At 51.3% G+C, this 13576-nt stretch overlaps 1 protein-coding gene across 11 annotated transcripts in view; it reads right to left on the bottom strand.

The window, feature by feature from the left end:
- CELF1 (CUGBP, Elav-like family member 1) overlaps positions 3003-13576 on the bottom strand; it is a 67243-nt gene continuing 56669 nt past the window's right edge. For 6 of the 11 annotated variants that reach the window (XM_018059102.1, XM_018059099.1, XM_018059101.1 and 3 more), the window contains 5 exons: positions 13358-13471; positions 12480-12665; positions 9738-9881; positions 9121-9287; positions 3003-5892 (listed from right to left, as the gene is read on the bottom strand). In XM_018059102.1, the coding sequence (XP_017914591.1) occupies positions 9160-9287; positions 9738-9881; positions 12480-12665; positions 13358-13471 (572 nt within the window). In that variant the 3' untranslated portion in view covers positions 3003-5892; positions 9121-9159. Of the gene's footprint in view, positions 9033-9120; positions 9288-9737; positions 9882-12479; positions 12666-13357; positions 13472-13576 lie in introns of all 11 variants that reach the window. The other 5 variants (XM_018059092.1, XM_018059098.1, XM_018059095.1 and 2 more) reach the window with 3 other exon arrangements.

Genomic DNA, 13576 nt, shown 5'->3' with positions numbered 1-13576 from the left:
GAATCAGAGCATCCGGGTCAGGCGGGAGACAGCTTCAGGTTCAACCAAGCGCCTTCTAATTTCAGAGGCAACAGGTCCCAAAGAGTCCATGGGCAAGCCCGACTCCTCACCCTGGTCCAAATTCCCAAAGTGTGAAACACAGATCCTTTGAGAAGGTGCCGTGTGGCCGTTTTGTGTCCCGATGATCACGTAGCCTCAGGTGTTTTTTATCTTGGCCAAGCAGCATGTGGGGTGTTAGTTCCCTGACCAGGGAACGAACCTGTGCCACCCCAGGCTTAACCACGGGACTGCCAGGTAAATCCCTTGATGTGTTATTTTAAAACATACAACTAGGGCATCGAACTTGTGACTTCACAAATACCAACGGCCCGAAGGAGGTGAAGTTACCAAAGGTGCGTTTCAAGCTGACTTAAAACATTAAGTGGCTATGGTAGTGCCACACTGGCAATGTACTGAATGTCACTGAACTGTTTCCCTAAAAATGGTGTGGATAGGAAATTGTTAACTTACCACAATGCAAAAGGAAAAAAAAAATTAAACACAAGGTAAAGATGAGCTTAAGTGGCAACAGGTGATGGAGGAGATCAGAGTCCCTTGGACTGCAAGGAGATCCAACCAGTCCTAAAGGAGATCAGTCCTGGGTGTTTACTGGAAGGACTGATGCTGAAGCTGAAACTCTAATCCTTTGGCCACCATATGTGAAGAGTTGACTCATTGGAAAAGACCCTGATGCTGGGAAAGATTGAGGGGAGGAGGAGAAGGGGACAACAGAGGATGAGACGGCTGGATGGCATCACTGACTCGATGGACACGGTTTTGGGTGAACTCCGGGAGTTGGTGATGGACAGGCAGGCCTGGCATGCTGCGGCTGATGGGGTCGCAAAGAGTCGGACATGACTGAGTGACTGAACTGATCTAAAGAAAGAACTGTGTGGCAGGAATGACGTTTAGGAAGCACCCCAGTATTCAAGGGAAGTGGCACCTCGCAGGGGCATGCTGACCAACAATTTGGAGACTGAGTTACTAGTGAATCCCTTAAAGTGACTGAGAGTCACTTTGAAGACAAAGCTGAGATAAATGCACCACTGAGGGAGTCAGAGGGATGTAGGGTCCCTCCCCTTGAGCCTAGAGGACAGCACGCTGATCACACGTGATGAGTCTGCACAGGTAAGCACAGCAGACTCAGTCGCTTCTACGGAGTTACTTCTCTAGGATGAGGGCCTGCAAGTCAGGCAGACCTGGTTTGACTCTTCGGTGCACACCACTTCCCAAGAGCAACTCAGTGTCTCCTTTTTTTCAGTTCCTAGTTCTATTTCTAAAATGTGCACAGGACAAAAAGACTCAAAGGAGTGTGGCAGTACTTTGGACACAGGGGGATGGGGTGGTTGGGAAAGGCAGTCTTGCTGGGTGGCTGCGGTCACTTCCACCTTCAGGCTCCAAGACCTTCGCAGAGATCCACCGGCGTTGCAACGCTGGGACAGAGCGTCCGTGGGAAGATTTCCCCACTTTCGGGGGAAAACAAGTGGAAGCTACTAGCTGTGAATTTTGTAGCCTGGATCTGGATTTGCTGATCTTCATACCAAGACACTCACGACCTGAAATATAATCCAAGAGGGAACTCCCGGTGGTCCAGCGGTTAGGACTCTGTGCTTTCACCACTGAGGGCCTGGGCTTCAATTTCTGGTTGGGGAAGTAAGATTCCAAAAGCTGTGCGGCATGGCTGGGGCCGGGTGGGGAATTCAGGAGACAAGATATGAAGGGGAGCATTTTAAGAGGTGCAATCTCTTTGAAAAAAGGATCAAACTCTTGAACTCAACATACTAGATGTTTGTAAATAAACTTGACTTATCTTTTTTGCAGAGGGCAAGATTAATGCTCCCCTCACCCCGATACTATTTCTTTTTCTTAAGTATTTTTCTTATTTTTATTTATCCTGGGGGCCATGCCATGTGGCGCGCAGGATCAACCCCATGCCCCCTGCAGTGGAGGCATGGAGTCTTAACCGGTGGATCACCAGAGAGGCCCACAACCCAATTTCTTTTAACTTCAGTTTGCTCATCTGCCTGGTGGGGATGGGAACAGTAGGCCCCCCAGGGGTTATAAAGATGAGAGCGTTTAGTGCGTCCAGTGTTCCCCGCAGCATTAGGACGGTGGTCAGTGAACACAAGCTGGGACAATGACTGCATAAACACTTGCTGGACTAGCACCCAGTACAACCCACTGTGGCAAACACTACTCCATACCCACCCCACACGGAGCCAGCCTGATGAGAAGGCTGAGGCCTGGCCCACCTACTGGCCAGAGCCGCTTGCAGGCCCCTGCACAGGCGCCAGCTTCACGAGGATGGGCCTCCCAGGGGAGTGATGCTGACCGCGGTAGGAAGGGGCAAGACAAGCTCATGCCTCAGCCAGGGGGCGAGCTTCCCGGCCCAGGGGCTGACTGCATCCACAGTCCACAGAGGCAGGAGGGGAAGCCTCGGTATGGGCCTCACTTGGAAAGTGATCTAGAATTACTGAGAGGTAAACCCAAGAAACCCTAGAAATGTGACCTTGTCCTGAGGTCAGGAAAGAGGGGAAAAGGAGCCCACGCACTTTGGTCTGGAGCGAGAAGGCCCGACGCGGCACCTCGGTGCTCGCTGGCTGCCTCCCTGGGGGCAGGAACCCCGCAGCCAAGGAAGGGACTTGCACTCACAGGTCTGGGCCAGTCCTGCAGGGTGGCGTCCACTACTGGCGATGGAAGAAGCACAGAAATGAAGGCTGCCAAAAAGCTGTGTAAGGGCCTCCTGGTTAGTGGGTCCGTTGAGAAGAATGCAGGATCCACACAGAAGGCACTTTTCTGAAAGAAATCCTGTTCTTTCAGGAGTCTGGGGTGGTCCCACTGGATACTAACAGGCACATCAAAGTGAAACCACACTAGAGTGCCCACCCCTTCCTCAGGAAGGCCAATCTGCCCCAAAGGCCACACCTGCCCCAGCAATCAGTAACACAGAAGACAACGGCAGCTCTTCTCAAACAGTTTAATAGCAAATAAACAAAGGAAGGTACCACACTTGGCAGATACAAAATGACTTTTTGTCCGTGTGTCTGTGCAATTAAAACAGATTTTAGGTTCCCCATTGGGACAAAAGGAAAAACACACAAAAAAGGAAGATTTCCTTTTAAACACATACTCCCTTGCTCCAAACTTGTAACAATTTTTTTTTTCTTTTTTAATCCACTACACAAACTCTGTGATCAGGTCAGAAAAGCTACAGGGGCTCTTCTTGCCTTTTTTTTTTTTTTTTTAAACCATTAAAGTAAAATCCATAATTTTCTACATAGTACAACACAAGTTCACACAAAAAAGACATTTTCTTTTGCAAATCAAAACAGGAAAGAAAGGAAAAGCTCAAACAAGGTAAAGAAAAAGCATTTCTACGGCTGAATCACGACTTTGAGTTGATTGAATCCCGTTGTTGCTGCAGAACAGACTGTGCGTTTGGTCATAGTGGCAATTTTTTCTCTTCACATTGTGAAATCACTTTACATTGTTTTCTAGTAGAAAAGGCAAAAAACTGTACAAAACCCCTAGTGTTAAATACAACGTTTGTACCAATAAAAAACTCACACAGGTTTGTCTCCAAAATGTAAAGTTTCTTTTTTTTTTTCTTTTTAAATTATTCACAAAAAGCAGCTGGAAATCAGAAAGGCAGCTGCCGCTCCAGGGTCTCAAATCCATTAAAACCACCACAAAACAATTAAAACAATCAGAGAGAGAAAAAGGAAAAGGAAACAACGTCCAACATTTGGCATTTGGTTTTATCCACAGGTTTTCCCAGAGCTCCTCTTGGAATTGAAAGCAAAATATATTGGCAAACATGGGTTCTGAATACACAGGAAGGGGAGCCTCGGCGCCTTCTGCCCACAGAGGCCGCTCTGTGCAGTCAGACTGTGGGGTGCGCGGCGGTCTCGCTCAGGCTGGGGTTCCTGGCCTCCTTCCATCCACTCACCCCTCTGAAGAAATGAAGCAGCCTACCATCCACTGGGCCTCCACCTGGCCACCCTCTCCTCTGGGTAAGGGGCCCCCGAGCTAACACTAGGCTGCCTGCCCGGTCCCGGGGCAGAGACGCTGCCGAGACCCTCACCTGCAGCGAGGAGGACCCGGACAGCGTTCTACCTTCCCCGCCCCTCCCTGGACAGCCCTGCTTCCCAGCTCGCTCACTCACCCACCAGCCCACCAGCCCACCAGCCGCTCAGGCCTGGGTGGAAGCTATCCCAAACGCCGCCCTGCAACCTCTGACCTCCACAGACCCACCCTGCGACCTCACGTCTCCTCTGGCCTCACCCTTTACCATGCACACTCTCACTCAAGTCCCTGCAGACCCTGAGGCTGGATGGTGCCCCAAGAGAGGAGGGCAGGCTCCCCTCAGGGAACCAAGGACCGGGGCTTGCCTGGCACCCGGGGACAGTAGCTATCTGGCTCTTCACCCAGTTAAAAAAAAATAAACACAAAAAACCCGCCCCGACCCCCACCCCAACAGCTAAGCAAGAGCAGAGCTGCAGTGAAGAGCCAGAGTGGGGTGGCGGGGGCCGGGGGCTGCACAGCACGCTGGCAGGGGCACTGGCGCCTGGTGCAGGCACGGCCCCCTCTGAGAGGCTCAGGGCACTCTCCGCCTCCGGGGGCGAGGGAAGCCCGGGGCCCCTAGCGCGCTCAGCCTCCTGCTGCCCACAGCCGCCCCGGGGTGCTCTCTCTGCTCCTGTGCCTCTCTGGACCCCCTTCCCACCCATCTCTGAGCAGAGCAGCCGGCCCCGGAGGCCCCCCCGAGGCCTGCAGGCCTGGTGGGGAGACAGTCTAAATGCACAGGCGCGCGCTCTAAGGGCGAGAGAGGAGGAAGCTGCCGCTTCAGAACACAACAGCACAACCCGGGGAAAATCAACCCCACAACAATTTAAAACAGCTTCTTTGAAACCCTTTTAAATCGGTCAGTTTTTGCACAAACTATAGAAAACAGAGAGGTGGAGGTGATAAACACGGAGGTGTGAAGAAACAGCAGGAAACACGCAGAGCTCGGGTTTCTGGGCACAATCTTAGTAGGAAGGGAAAAATCCAAAACAAAAACACAAAAACAATACAAAAACAGAAAAAAACCCGAAGCATCACATTTTGCTGTGGAGACGGCAGGAACAGGTGTGGGGCGGGCGCGGCGGGGCTGGGGGGCCCGCAGGCTCCCCACAAGGGCGCTCCCCGGCAGGGCCACAGGCGGCGGGGGCTGCCTGGGCCCAGCTGCAGCCGGTGGTCAGAAAGGAAAAAGGGTTCAGGGGCTTTCTGCAGCTGCGAACTCAGAAAAAAAACAAAAATAGGAACACATGCAGTCTCCTCAAGCCCTACAAACTGTATCAGCAAAATGTGCTCAGGAGCCTCAAAGGTTTGAGTGACATCTTTTATTTCATTGTTTACTCCAAAGTTGTCTTTAAAACTAAACACACCGAGAAACAAAGCCTAGAAGCGGACTGGCTGTGTGTTCACAGAAATACAAACACCACGCGGTATGTGCTAGTAGGGCTGCTCTGAAGACAATTACAAAGAATTGGAATCACAAAATCAAGTGGTTATCTTATGAAGTTCTAGAAAAATAGATTTTTTTATATTCAAATGCAAGTTTAAATATTTCCCCTTCAGCAGTCGTTCTAGCAAAACCAATTTGGCAGCACAAAAGAAAAAAAAAAGGAAAGAAAAAAGAAAAAACAAAGAAAGAAACAAACATAATAAAAATACACATCAGCATCAAAGGTCAACACAAGGTCAAAGGTGAGAGTTCAAGCATCAGAGAAGCTGAAGAGACAGGGATTTGGACGATGTACTTGACGCCACATCGACATGCTTTAGGCACAACGATGAACAAACGGCAGGAATCTAGAAAAAAAACAAACCAGAAAGAGGGAGACCCACTGAGTTACACAGAGCAATACATCCAAACAAAGAGAGAGAGAACAGGAACACTCACTGTGTACAGCCCTGAAATGAGGAGGCGGGCAGGGGAGGCTGGGCAATGACGGAACTCTTGCACATGCTAACAATGGACACGGGAAAGTCAAAAAGGACATGGAGGACACCAAGAAAACATCCAACTGCCAGAAACACGGGGAACCTAAGGCTTGGATTTCCCCAGAAGCGCCCAAGCGCATCCGAAAAGCAGCTCTCGGGCGGAGCAGAGCCTCAGCCTCCCGAGTCTCACTCCTGGTCGAGACTCAGGGAGACAGCTGGAGCTGCTGGCTTGTGGGGGGGCGGGGGGTGTGAATTCTTTGGGGGAGAGGGCCAGAATTTCTCCCCCTTCCTATAGGGATGGCCCTCTTGCCAGAAATCCAAGCTCTTAGCTTCCACGAGGGCCCTGGCCACTCCTGCGGGACCCAGGAGACAGTGTCTGGCTGCATTCAAGGCAAATCAATTTCATGATGAAACCCAAGGAAGAAACAAAGCTACAGCAGAAAACACAATTATATAAGTGAGACCCCCACAACAGAAAAGCACTGCTTAAGACTTGACTGCGAGTCTCCCCTCTGCGAGCTGAACCCTTTTCACACCGTGAGACTTGTAGGGGGAGCAGCTTCTCCACAACACCACCTTTGGCCCGGGGAGAGAACTGTGCTCGAGGGCGGCGCTGCTATGGGAATTCGCGGGGCCGGGGCAGCCGAGGGAACCCACAGCAGGCAGGAAACCTCGGGGTCTGGTATCAGAGGCAGGCGGATTACACCTTTAACTTTCATGCCAATAGCAAAGGGGTTCCGGAGCCCAGGACAAATAGGTATGCAAGTAACAGTGAAATGGGGGAGGAGGGAGGGACAGGGACAAAGGTGGGCACAGAGTGGAGTTCCGGGCTTTGGAAAACCCCACGCGGGCCAAGGAGGAAGACAGAACAGAAGGTGAGACCGGCAGCAACCTGGGGAGCACAGCTCTCTCCTCCGCCAATTCACAGCGTTAACGCCTCCCCCTCGGGCAGATTAGCTGGGCTGCAGACGGCCACAGAAAGTCAGTAGTTTCAATCATACACAGCACCCTGTGTGTACAACAATCACATTCTGGATTCTATAAAATCCTGGCCTTTTCCAGAGATATAATTTAGGTAATAAATATTCTCCACCCCGGAGCTGTATAAAACTTCTATAAAAATAGAAACGACATTCTTGGTTCCAGCCGGTTGGGATTCAGAACAGCGCCTCCCCAACCTAGCATTTTTTTCTTTTTTTGTTTTCTTTTTTCTTTTTTATTTTTATTTTTTGCATTTATTAAAAAAAATCCCATCATGACCCTGGAAGCCTTTGGAACAGTTTTATCCTTGAAACACAGGACACATTTCTCCCAGTGCGCAGAATTCAAGTTTACGTGGTTCAGCTTAAGAAGTATGTTTCATGTTTCTTAGAGGACAACAGACCCAAGTTATCACTATGAGAAGGGAACAACTGTCCCAGCTTCAATGGGATAATCCACCACCACCAACTACCCGCACAACAGCAAGCCGGTCAACGCTCACCTGAGGCCCGAGGACAGAATGGCAAGCAGACCGCCCCTGACTGACAGCAAAGCAACCCCTGTGATCTCGCCTCTGCCGCTAGGGGGCACGGCTGGCGTCTGTGAGGCTGAGGACCCCAGGGACGGTCCCTGGCCTTGGCTGCGGGTCATATCCTAACAGGGCCACTTCTGCCCAGGGACACATTGCCGACAGCAGGTCCTTCCCGGGCCTCCCCACTACCAGCGCTTCTTGGAGCAGAGGCTGAGCCCGGAGGCTGTGTGGGTCACAGGCAGGAGTGAGACCTGTGGGAGGCAGCAGGGAGCTGACTGTAAGCACGAGGACGAAAATGAACAGGGTGCTACTGAGGTAAATGAACACTGAGCGCACACGGAGGCTGTAAACGTCCTGCCGTCGCCTTTGTCACCAAGAGCAGAGCACAGGGCTGGAGGGGCAGAAGAGGGGCCTGTCTCCACTCAGACGCCACGCCTGGGCCATCTCAACCAAGGAGGCAACCGCAGACAGCTTAATCCTTTTAAGAACTGGGTGCTGGCCACCGGGAAATGCAGCACCGGCTCAAAGGAACCCCAGGACTCAGGTACGCTGAGAAGCAGGCTCCTCCTCCCCCAGCGACAGCTTTTAATCGCTCTGCTCAGGAGAGAAGCTCCCTTCTGCCAGATCCCATAGCCCTTCCTGGATCTACCCTCACGAGAAAACTGTGGCTGGGGGTGGAAGTGACATTCCTTGCTGTGGTCAATTCCAAAACAGGAAACCCGACAGTGTCTTCCCGAGAGGCCTTCTTTAAAGGGGCCTGGTAGACATGGGCCGTGGTCTAGCGGTCTGGTGTTGAAATAAACTATACACAACCCCTTTGACTGGCTGTTTCTTCCTAAGAGCCACCAGCCAGGAAGGAAGGGCTGATCCAACACCAATGGCTGGCTGGGTAATGGATGACAAATCCCTGCTTTTTGCATGTTAGGCTAATTTAATAGGTGCATTATTTCCAGAGACTTGTTACCCCTTCTTAGGTAAGCGGGCAGAAATCCTAGATGAGAATCTAAAAAATCGCTGGCAAGAATGCAGACTTTCCAGTGAAGGCGGTTACAGAGGAGTTTCAGCCTCCAGCTCCCAGGGCTGCCGGGTTTCAAGTCACTCTCCTTCTCCAAAGCCAACCCCACCTGCTATGCCCCCAAAAGCTGCTGGGTATCAGCTCTCACGTCACCCACTCTCGTGCTCAGAAGATTCTGGGGGTCCACTTTCGTCTAACTTCGTCCTCTTTCTTGGGATAGTTTGGGGCAAATTCTGATCCTCTTTCTTAATGTTTTTCCATTTCCCCTCCTCCCCCAGGGCAGTTTGATGTTGGTCCTTCTCAACACACACTGGTTACAAACACAGCAAACTTTTAAATAAAGGAAAAAAAAAAAAAAAACTCAGGATATGGCACCTAAACTCCAAAGTAAAACACTGGAAACCAAAGCACAAACTTGTCCTCTGTACGAAGCGAAATTCCCACAGAAGGCAGTAGCTGAGTCTTCAGGGCAAGCTGTGCCTGCGAGAGTGGCAGGGATCAGGGTCCAGGGCTGTCAACACACAGCCTTAGGGCTTCGAATCATTAAGGGTGCTCCTCCCCCACTTACCAGAAGACCCTCTCACTCCAGTCTCAGAGGGGAGCACGCTCAGTAGGGCTTGCTGTCGTTCTTTGAACGTTTGAGCTGCACTTTAAGCCGCTTCATGCCGATCTGAAAGCCGTTCATGGACTGGATGGCAGCCTGAGCCGAGACAGGATTGTCGTAACTTACAAAACCTGTGTGTCCGAGCAGAAACCCAGTGAGGGGCGTGAAGAGGCAAGGACAGCCTCAGTCCTCCTTATGCAGCAGGATCCTTACATGAGCTGAGTCTCAAATCTCAATTCTTCTCAGCAGGAAGACTTCTTGAAATTACATCACATGAAACAAATCAGGTTCCTAACAGTATCAGCTGACATCTACACGGTATCCTCAAGTATTTTTTGGCCAAGCCATTTTTCATACATTATTTTTACCTCTGGAGCGACAGTGTGGGTACAAATCACCATTCCCACTTAGAGAAATGAAAAAATAAACTGAGGCTCAAAACGAGGTAATGTAATCTACTCAAAGCAAAGTTAAACTAAACCTAAACAAAGTCAAACTCAGCTCTTCCTGCTGTCAGCCCCTTCTCCTTCTCGCTCACTGGACACTCAACCCTCCCCACACCAGAAGAAACACCAACATACCGAAACACTTGCTCAGGTTTGTCTGCTTGTCTATAAAAACTTTGGCAGACACGACGTTTCCGAAGGGCATAAACATCTGCAGCAGGTCCTGGTCTCCGAACTCCTGGGGCAGGTGGTAGATGAACAGGTTGGCTCCTTCCGGACCTGCAAGATTCCCACTGACTGAAGCGGCATCAGGGTCAAGCACACTCTCCCCCGCACCAGCTGAGCCCCATTTCCACCTGTGTTAAAACTCTCAGCATCCCCCAAAACACAGAAATGTGTCTGGAGAACTAAAATGATTCTCCAAACACAAAGCAGGGAGCTGAAGGGCAATCTCTGCAACAGGTTCCTGCCCTCTTTCCTGTTCACCATTCTCATGCTCTGTCTCACCGACAGAGGGCAGAATTTGACCCTGTGGGAGGATGGCATGCTGGGACAGTAGCAGGCAGATTTGCATTTGGAGCAAAAAAAAAAAAAAAAAAAAAAAAAACCAGTAGAAAGAGATTATAAGTAAAATGGGTTTCAAAAGAGTGCCTAGAAACTAGAGGGCCAGCAAAGAGGTCAGTAGTCGCCAGAGTCAGGTGGGGCAGGGACTGACAACAGAGAGACAGGAGGGAGTTTCTAGGGGTCATGGAGATATTCTACGTCTATGGTGGCAGGAACGTGACTACATGTGCTCGTCAGAGCTCACAGAGCTATATTCACCAAAGGGTGAATTTTACCATAAGTAAATTGTGCCTCAGTAAACATGTATTTTTAAAATACATGCCTATGATAAATAATCAGGCTTCCCTGATAGCTCAGTTGGTGAAGAATCCACCTGCAATGCAGGAGACCCTGATTCGATTCCTGGGTTGGAAGATCTGCTGGAGAAGGGATAGGCTACCCACTCCAGTATTCTTGGGCTTCCCTTGTGACTCACCTGGTAAAAAATCTGCCTGCAATGCAGGAGACCTGGGTTTGATCCTTGGATTGGGAGGATCCCCTCGAGACGGGAAAGACTACCCACTCCAGTATTCCGGCCTGGAGAATTCCATGGACTGTATCGTCCACAGGGTGGCAAAGAGTTGGACACGACTGAGTGACTTTCACTATATAAGATAAGTAACCAAAGCTCAAAAACAGAGTATGTTTTCCTCTTCAACTCAAGGACTTCCCAACGAAAGAAAAGCTTTAACAAGCATTTTTACTGGAGTATAATTGATTCACAATGTGGTGTCAGTTTCTGCTGTGCAGCCAAGTAGACCAGCTACGCGCACACACACGCAGACCCGCCTTTTGAGGCTCTTTCCCATGCAGGTCCTCAGAGCACTGAGCAGAGTCCCCTGTGCTGCACGGCCGCCCGCACTGGTCTGCTTCACGTGCCGCGGTGTGTGTGTGTGTCAGCCTCAGTCTCCCGGTGTGCCCCTCCTTACCCCTCCCGCCTTGTCAGCACAAGCCTGCCTTCGGCATCTGTGACTCCTCCTGTTTTGTGAATAAGCTCATCTGCAGCATGTTTTAAAGACTCCCCATATGAGCGACACCACATTCCTCTTTCTCTGCCTTAGTTCACTCGGCATGATGCTCTCTAGGGCCCGTCCATGTAGCTGCGAATGGCACTACTCCATTCTCTCTAACGGCTGGGTACAGCCTGTTGTATACACGCACCACGCACTGAAGAAGAGTTTTATTACAGTGGCAGTCCAGCCAGCCTCCAGCCGCCCCGGCCTCCCTACTGTCGTCAGATACTGTGGCACACGCTGCCTCGTGGTCTCTGCGCTTGCTGCCCCTCTGCCCCATTCCTCTTCTTCCCCGAGATACACACACGGCTCGCTCCTTCCCTCCCTAAGGTCTGCGCTTAAAACGTCCATTTGGAGAAACCTCTATGGAAAATGCTATCCTTCCGGCACTCTCTTCTGCTTTCCTGTGTGTTATTCTTCAGAGCACCACTGGAACACCTCACGCTTCTGCTCACCGCCTGTCTCCAGGGTTCCAGGAGCTCCCGGACAACACAGCCCAGGGCAGGTGGTAAATGTCCAGCTTAGAGCAGGGAGGGCATGCTGCACCGGGGCTCCTTGGGGCTAAAGCAAGAGAGGATGCTTGTCTTTTCCTACATGAACGCTTAGATCCTGCCAGCTCCTGGCTATGAAAACCCATCAAATAAGAGCACAGAGATGTCAGCAGGGTTTTCTACTCACACAAACCACTTTCAGGCCTCTTTCTGCTTAGAAAGCCTCTCCTGAATTTAATACCATTTGTGTCAAAGCACCTACTCCCTACTCCATCAGCCCACAGGCTGTAACTCTGTCTCATCATCCTTCGGTTTGTCCTCAGTAAGGAAAAGCACAGATGAGAAAGTTAGGAAAACGCCAAATGACAGGGTTAAGGGGACACCTAGACAGAAGGCATCCTCTAGCAGACTTCTAAGAGAGACTTCCTCTAGCAGACTTCTAAGAGAGAAGACATCCTCTAGCAGACTTCTAACAGAGAAGACTTCCTCTCAAAAACAGACTGCCAAACGGCACCAGACACAGTGAGGCCAGCATGTCCCCTCGCCTGAAAGCTGTAGCCCCACTCGAGGAGGGTGTACAGAGGTTCTGAGACGAGCCACAACCAGAACACATTCCAGTGCGGACCGCAGCTTCTCAGTCCACCCCTGACCATGCCAAAGAGCAGTGCTGGCCTCACCACCTCAACAGCTCTCCTGGGCTTTGCCTGCCCTTCAGTGCTGGTGCAGAGAGTGTGCCCACCCCGCCCTGACTCCAGTGCCCCCGCACTCACCTTCCTTCTGGCTCCCAGCAGCGCCGACACTCTGCTGTGTCAGCAGGCTCTGGTTGTACAGGGTGGGGAGTGCTGCGGCAGCGTACTGCTGGATCCCCGAGTAGGCCTGCGTGAGGGCCTCCATGGTGCTCCCGGTGCCATTGGAAAGGCCGCTGCTGCCCAGGCCACCGTTTAAAGCAGCCATCCCTTGGTGGGGGTGGGGGTGGGGGTGGGGGAGGAGGAGCGACAAATCGGAAAGACTCAACTGATGCGAAAGACAAATGCCCAAGTACACCCTGTCATCTCCTCCTTAGCTTCTCCCTGAGAAGGAACAGCCATCTGACGGGTCAGGTTTCAGGACAGTCACCAGGGCCCATGGCTAACGGGGACATTCTAAACGGCCACACCCAGAGGCAGCTCATCCTCCAACCTGCACAAGAAGCGATACCACTGACACGTGACCTGCCCCACTTCTTCTCTGGATTCGCTGCCATTTTCTCCTAAGAATGGAATGTGGTAAAATAGTCCCAGGCCTGGGGCCTAAAACCAGTGCATACACTGTATGACAGAGGTGGGTGAATCCCATCATCGGGGTAGCTGCCAACGTTTACTGCGTGTGCCACGGTCAGACGCTGTACTAGGCGATGTGCTCAGCACTGCACTGGATTCTCATTTTACCTGACAATCCTCAGAGAACTCTAGTCCCACTTCACAGACGAGAAAATGCCCTTAGAAAGGTGGTCTTAAGGTACAGGGTCAGGTCTGACTCAAAACCCCACACTCATTTCTAACTCCACTGGGCCACCCCCCACCATTCACTCTAAGTGTCCCTACCAGAGCAGTTTAAAATGTGCTACCTGCACAGAGTGACTGGATGACTTCCAGGGACTGGCCCTCACCTGCCAAAGAGCTGACGTTGAGGCCTGCTGTTGCTCCAGCTAATGTCTGCAGGGCTCCAAGGGAGGCGATGGGGTTGACGGAGCTGCTGCTGCTGGAGCTCGGTGAGGACCCTGCTGTCAGACACCCACCAGTTAAACTCAAACCAACACTTGCCTTCCCGTGTCAACAGGAGCCAAAGCACAAGCCGCGTCACTCAACTCTTCATTCTCTTTATAGGG

This window comes from Capra hircus, chromosome 15 (assembly GCF_001704415.2).
Source record: "Capra hircus breed San Clemente chromosome 15, ASM170441v1, whole genome shotgun sequence".
Taxonomy (NCBI): Eukaryota; Metazoa; Chordata; class Mammalia; order Artiodactyla; family Bovidae; genus Capra; species Capra hircus.
Note: the sequence above shows the minus strand (reverse complement) of the source record. Positions and strands in the feature narration are given on the sequence as shown.